General features: G+C 38.5%; 1 protein-coding gene across 1 annotated transcript; it reads left to right on the forward strand.

Moving 5' to 3' along the window:
- Nucleotides 1-1,045: 1,045 nt before the first annotated feature.
- Nucleotides 1,046-6,556, forward strand: LOC108970613 (probable cytochrome P450 28d1). The gene is made up of 8 exons (XM_018936102.1): nt 1,046-1,366; nt 1,426-1,564; nt 1,629-1,736; nt 4,257-4,361; nt 4,417-4,827; nt 4,896-5,019; nt 5,098-5,367; nt 5,784-6,556. The coding sequence occupies exons 1-8, from the start codon at nt 1,170-1,172 to the stop codon at nt 5,954-5,956; spliced, it is 1,527 nt and encodes a 508-aa protein (XP_018791647.1). The 5' UTR covers nt 1,046-1,169; the 3' UTR covers nt 5,957-6,556.
- The last annotated feature ends 595 nt before the right edge of the window (nt 6,557-7,151 follow it).

A 7,151-nucleotide genomic window follows, 5' to 3' on the forward strand; every position in this document is an offset into this window, starting at 1 on the left:
AAAGTTCAGGCAGCAACAAAGTTATCGACTTGAATTCCATACAGGAGAGTAGGTCATCAAAGTGCTATACTGTGTTCCAAGATTTTTTAATTAACTTTAATAAATTTTGAACTTGAAATAACGGGTGATCCAAGTAGAGATATTTTTTTAATACAACATGGCTTATTTTACGTCGACGCTTTGAGGTGAATTGTRGGCCAGTGGAATCCATATTTCATCAAAAATAATGCCGGTGTGAACGTAACCGTCAATGGCTACCATTATCGCACCATAATAACCGCCTATTTGATGCCTGTAATTGAATCTCGTGATCTCGGCGACATTTGGTTTCAACAAGACGGTGCCACTTCACACAGATCACATCAATCGAAGGATTTATTGACAGAACACTTCGGTGATCCAGCTTTAAAGCAAAACATCGCGCTTGTCATTCGCCATCAAAAATTGTATTCAAAGAATGAATGATAATCTTCAGAACATATATGCCAAAAAAATTTTTTCGAATGGTGAAAATAAATTTTTCCATTTAAATCTCAAGTTTCTGTGGATATCCTATATATTCCAAAAAAGTAGGGAAACTCGAAATCGAAAGACAAAGCATAAAATAATAATTTTCGTAGATAACATATATAAGTATTACCCTAAAATGATAAATTATGGAGAAAAAAAATCAATCGAGTTGAGATGAAATCATCATTCGATACAATTTACAGTTAGAAAGTTTTGGTACTCAGTTGCAAATATCTCTAAATTCCTGAAAATACCATTCTAACACSAAAAATTTACTGAGAAAACTTTTACCCACACATCTATAAATTTTTCATCATAAAATTTAAAGCAAAATCTTTTTTTCTAAGTTCTCACAACTTATTTCAAACCAACTTTATGCTTACCCTAATACATACGCCCATATATCACGGCAATATTTATGAATAATTTATTATTATTTAACGCATGACATCAAGATGCAGCAATTTAGGCATTTGAACTTCAGATCATGCTGATAGCAATGCCGTTTACAACGCAATTCAGTGCATAAAGCGGCGCTCAAGTGAGTGCTTCGGCTCGTTAGACTCTTCGAGTGCATATTCATTGGTTGCATCCATATAATTAAAGATTGATTATTGAATATTTGTGTAACATTTTTGCGCTGTCTGCACTCAAAAGCGATGCTTGAGACTTGCTTGGTAACCTTGACATTAGCGGCTGTTATAGCTGGACTCATRTACAGGTTTCTAACATGGAACCTGCATTACTGGGAAAAGCGTGGCATAAAACAAGCGAAATCCTATACATTTGTGGGCTCATTTCCCAGCACATTTTCACAACAACGGAATATAGCATATGATTTCAATGACATTTACAGGTATAATAAGTTGGCAGTTAATTGAAAAAAATTTATATATTGAAATATACTTCAATTAGAGCTTATAAGCACGCTGAGAATTTTGTCGGTGTTTTAATGATGCGCACTCCAAAACTRCTAGTGCTGAATCCTGCTTTGGTGCAGCAAATTTTTGTTACGGATTTCCAAAATTTCCACGATAATGAGATTTCAAAAAAAGTTGGTATTTCGTGAAATATTTGTTGATGCATTTTTATATAAACTCATGTTCTTTCCCTTTTAGGTCGACGAAAATAGTGACTTTATTTTCGCTAATAACCCGTTTGTATTAACCGGCTCTAAATGGAAAGAGCGCAGAATGGAAATCATACCCGCCATGACACCAAATCGAGTGAGTTACTGAATGTTAGGCTTTGTATTCTTAACTAGTTCTTGATATTCATTCCCTGGGACTTGATGTATGTTTTTCATGTCAGCGTAAACTTCGATCCCCCATACAAGAAATTTATTTTCACCCGTTCCCGATCTGAAAAAGTTCTTCCGACATTGTAGCGCTCCTTTAGAAAATATTTTCCATATAAGGACTTGATTTCGTTCCATCAGTTTTTACGGCACAGTGATCCGATATYGACGATTCCGACAAATAATCAGCTTCTTGAGTAGAAAAAARCATGTGCAAAAYTTTAAAACGACTTACTGAATTAGTAAACGGGATAGTCAAGAAGGMAATGTTGAGTTATTTCCACCRCCATTCCTCCGTCTCCTGTTATACAACTTCTGCAGATAGCGTCGGGTAAGATCCCCTGCCTTAGAGGATGGACGCCAATAAGGCAATGACTGTTAAAACTCCCACAACTAGGGAGAGGCTAGTCTTAGTCAGGGCAAAGAGATCATCTTGCGATGAAGCTTGGTCCAATTTTCGGCAGCATGTGCACTGATGTTGGCCCAGCGCTGGCCAAGCTCTCGCTAGCCCAACCTAACCAAAAACTGAAGGGTTTTTCGAATATAGACAGGGAGATATTTAACCAACTCAGCTCATCATGCTGATTATTTATATGATAGATAATAACTCTTTAGTGCCCAAAGTTTCTGCTGAGCTGACGAAGTAGTTCAAGCTAATCACTAAGTATCCGACTTCGCTTCACTGCAGCTTTCAAATATATATATTGTATCATATGGCACCGGGTGATAGCAAAGATATTCTTCCATTTAATTCGGCTTTATCCTAGCCTCTTGATTTGATTCCAMCCTTTTGGACGCTTCAATATTTCGATGCCCAAATTCCTTCTCTAGGTTAAAGTGAATCGGCTCTTCCATCAATTGCCTTGTGGATCCCAGCCGATAGCGTTTCGGGTGATTGTGTCTGGATTTCGTCTCGAAATATGCACAACTTTTTTTTAACAGAATTTTGGCCCAAAGGGGTGTTTAATTTGTGCATGACCAAAAGTACGTGTTAGAGACGGTGACGAGMAAGAAAATGTTGCAAAGACATGGGTTAATGAAAATTTGCAGCTTTCGAATGGTAGAGGTTACGAAACTCTAGGTTTCGCAGCCTTATAGAAGTGTAAATTTGAGATTGGTGTTTCACCATATCTAGTTCAGAGTCGTTTAGGCTACCGTATGAAGTATCCAACTTCTTCTTCTTCTTAATTGGCGTAGACACCGCTTACGCGATTATAGCCGAGTTAACAACAGCGCGCCAGTCGTTCCTTCTTTTCGCTACGTGGCGCCAATTGGATATTCCAAGCGTAGCCAGGTCCTTCTCCACTTGGTCCTTCCAACGGAGTGGAGGTCTTCCTCTTCCTCTGCTTCCCYCGGCGGGTACTGCGTCGAATACTTTCAGAGCTGGAGTGTTTTTGTCCATTCGGACAACATGACCTASCCAGCGTAGCCGCTGTCTTTTAATTCGCTGAACTATGTCAATGTCGTCGTATATCTCGTACAGCTCATCGTTCCATCGAATGCGATATTCGCCGTGGTCAACGCGCAAAGGACCATAAATCTTTCGCAGAACTTTTCTCTCGAAAACTCGCAACGCCGACTCATCTGTTGCCTCTCAAGCCTCTGCACCATATAGGAGGACGGGAATTATGAGTGACTTATAGAGTTTGGTTTTTGTTTGTCGAGAGAGGACTTTGCTTCTCAATTGCCTACTCAGTCCGAAGTAGCACCTGTTGGCAAGAGTTATCCTGCGTTGGATTTCCAGGCTGACATTATTGGTGGTGTTTACGCTGGTTCCAAGATAGACGAAATTATCTACGACTTCAAAGTTATGACTGTCAACAGTGACGTGAGTGCCAAGTCGCGAGTGCGACGACTGTTTGTTTGATGACAGGAGATATTTCGTCTTGCCCTCGTTCACTGCCAGACCCATTTGTGTTGCTTCCTTGTCCAGTCTGGAGAAAGCAGAACTAACGGCGCGGGTGTTGAGGCCAATGATATCAATATCATCGGCATACGCCAGCAGCTGTACACTCTTATAGAAGATGGTACCTTCTCTATTAAGTTCTGCAGCTCGAACTATTTTCTCCAGAAGCAGGTTGAAGAAGTCGCACGATAGGGAGTCGCCTTGTCTGAAACCTCGTTTGGTATCGAACGGCTCGGAGAGGTCCAACTAAGTGCTAAAAAATGATAGACGGAGATGTATTAGACGCTGTGTTGATACGCTCAAAGAAAATATTTGCCTTCAAGAGATCGCTTAMGAAGTAATGGTTTCCACATTTTCAAAGGCAGATGTGAATATAGTTAATTCGGAAAGCAAATTTGAGTTAACATTCCCCCAMAAATCAAAACTTGTGCGCTTTCAAAGAGGAACATGTGAATTATTATCTCTTAACAAGWTTAAGCTCACTTCCTGACTTTATCGTGTGAATTTTTGTTATTTTTTAAGATTTTAATTTAATATTTTCAGATAAAAGTCGCCTATCCAATCACCTTGGATGTGTGTCAACGTCTAATACGCTACATTAAAGAGCAAACTAAGATTAGCGCTACCGAAGCTATGGACACCACAGAGGTAAGAAATTGATAAATACAAAAAGTTGCAATCATATAACGGTATTTTTTCGCAGATCTTCTTGCGCTACACATCCGAGGTTGTCAGCGAGTGCGTTTTGGGCATTCGTGCAAACAGTTTCGGCAAGGAGTCGTCGCCAATTTATGCCAATACGAAAAAAATGTTCAGTCAAACTTATATTTTTCGATTTTACCAACTGCTTAACGGGTTCTTCCCCGCGTTGGAGCGTTTCTACAAAATGCGTTTCTTTCCCAAAGATGTTGAAGATTTCTTCATCGGTTTAACGCAGAAAACCATCGATTTGCGGCACAAGCAAGATGTGGATAAAGCCGATTTTATTAATTATATGTTGCAACTGCAGCGGAAACGAAATATATCGACGCCGGAGGTAACGTCGCATGTGATGACCTACATAACCGATGGCTTTTTAACAACAACAACTGCTATAACACATTGTTTGCTGTTGGTAAGAACTTTACAGGTGTTTGTGATTTCCGAATAATACGAAGATAATGAACGATTACGCTCTTGCAGCTCGCACGCTACGAAGACAAACAGCGTCAATTGCGCCAAGAAATTGCGCAGAATCTGGACGTAGATGGTAACTTGAGCTTCGAAGCGCTCTCGGATTTGCCATACTTAGATGCTTGTTTACACGGTTTGTACATAATATCGTACATACGTATATAGTACATAAAACAATAAATATTACTTATATGATTATTTTCCTTTCTAGAGGCTTTAAGAATGTTTCCTCCGATACTCTTCAACAAAAAGCTGTGCACGAACTCTTGTGAGCTGGTTAATAAAGACGGCAGTATTTTGAAAGTGGAGAAGAATGACGTCATTTTGATACCGGCCTACTGCTTTCACCACGATGAAAGCATCTACGAGGAACCAGAGTTATTTAAACCAGAGCGTTTTCTACCCGAAAATGGTGGCTTAAAAAGTTATCGCGATAGGGGCGTATTCTTGGCGTTCGGTGATGGACCACGTGTGTGCCTAGGTGAGTGATAATGCTTGTCGATAAATTGTATATATAAAATATTATATGAGTATGGTGTGGGACGTGGTAGGTCATGCAGGTTCCCAAACACTAACCGATTTGATAAGACTTTCTTTTTGAGTACTAAAATCTAACCGTCTTATTTTTTGAGAGAGCATTTTTAGACTCTCCAAAACATATAAAACAAATGATTGCGTAGCCTGCCTACAAGTTCCCGAACTTTTGGACCATGTGCGACAAGAAATCGTAAATATTAATCATAGAGAGAAACACAAAATCATTGAGAGAGAACACGGACCGCTCCAGAGACGCAGAAATTAAGCAAATTTTTACTTAYCATGCTGGTTTCTAATATCTTGGACCATGTGTCGCAATTATTTTTAGATAATTTTATTTTTTTCTCAATTCTATTGTAGGCATGAGATTTGCGCTCACTCAAAGCAAAGCAGCAATTGCCGAAATCGTGAAGAATTTTGTCATCAAACCCAATCCAAAAACCCGTACGGACAATACCTTAACTAAAGATAGTTTTTTTGGCAGCTTGGAAGGTGGAGTTTGGCTCGATTTTGAAGCCATTGAATCGAAATGAATATGTTTTGAGAATTACTAACTTTATTTAAATACATAGAACATAAYATAAATAAGATTTATTCCCATAACTATTGTAACATGCAAGTTTTCAGCTTCACACCCTCGACTATTACAGTATCTAACCTTCACTAACTCTCGTCCTTTAACCCCAAAGTCACTAGTTTTGCCAAGTGGACACTTATTTGCTAGTTAACATAATGACAATTGCTATAAAAATGACGGCGTATTAATTGCTGTCATATTAAGTGGAGCCAAGCAGCCGGCGCTCGACACACGCAACACACGCCGCACGCGCCGCAACAGACAGACTGGCGGCTGGACAGCTATAATTGGCAACAGGACAATGTGTGGGCTCAAACAGGCGATGCAAACACAARATGCCTGATAAAATGTGCATTATATAATGCTATTTTTACAATATTGCTTTGCAATTGCTTGCGCGAATGACACAGCAATGGAGGACAATGAAAATGTTAAGTACAAATAAAAAATGTTGAGCTTAGAGTGACACTTGTAAATAGAGTTTAATTAAGGCATTTTCTGTTAAATTAACCTTTTGACAAAACTGTTAAAWATAATTTAAAAGGTTTGGAGGTTACTTTATTTGTTGCATCGATTACCTAAAACATGGGAAGTGGCGAATCGAACAAGAGAGCAAGTAGCATAAGTTTAATATGCGAGCTTAAACAGCTAAAGTTGAAAAAAGGACAAAAATGGTTTAAAATGTATTTTCTTATAAAGAGCAGTCGAACAAAAATAATTGGCACTAAAGTCGACTTATCATAAAGTTTGAGAAACATATACATACATACGTACTGGCTTTTATTTCAAAATAAACTTGGAAAAATTAATGAATTAGTTATTATTTCGACTTTGTTAGTTGTTGTCAACATTTTTCTTAGTAAGTTCTGTTAGGTAAGGTGGGCTATGTATGTGGGGCCGCGAATAGTCTCACTAGAAGTTCCAGCGATGCCCGTCCGTCGTGTTTGGCCAAAGCGCCTTGAGACTGCCTATTTTTTTTTTTTTTTTTTTTTTTTTTTTTTTTTTTTTTTTTTTTTTTTTTTTTTTTTTTTTTTTTTTTTTTTTTTTTTTGTTCTTAGCGTAACGTGGCAAACGCTGGACAGTGAAAGAGAGCGTGGCTCGACGTTTCTACCTCATATTTCTCCATATACTAAGAGCAAGTAATTCAATAG

The sequence above is a fragment of the Bactrocera latifrons genome, unplaced genomic scaffold (assembly GCF_001853355.1).
Source record: "Bactrocera latifrons isolate USDA-ARS-PBARC rearing strain unplaced genomic scaffold, ASM185335v1 scaffold_302, whole genome shotgun sequence".
NCBI classification, from domain to species: Eukaryota; Metazoa; Arthropoda; class Insecta; order Diptera; family Tephritidae; genus Bactrocera; species Bactrocera latifrons.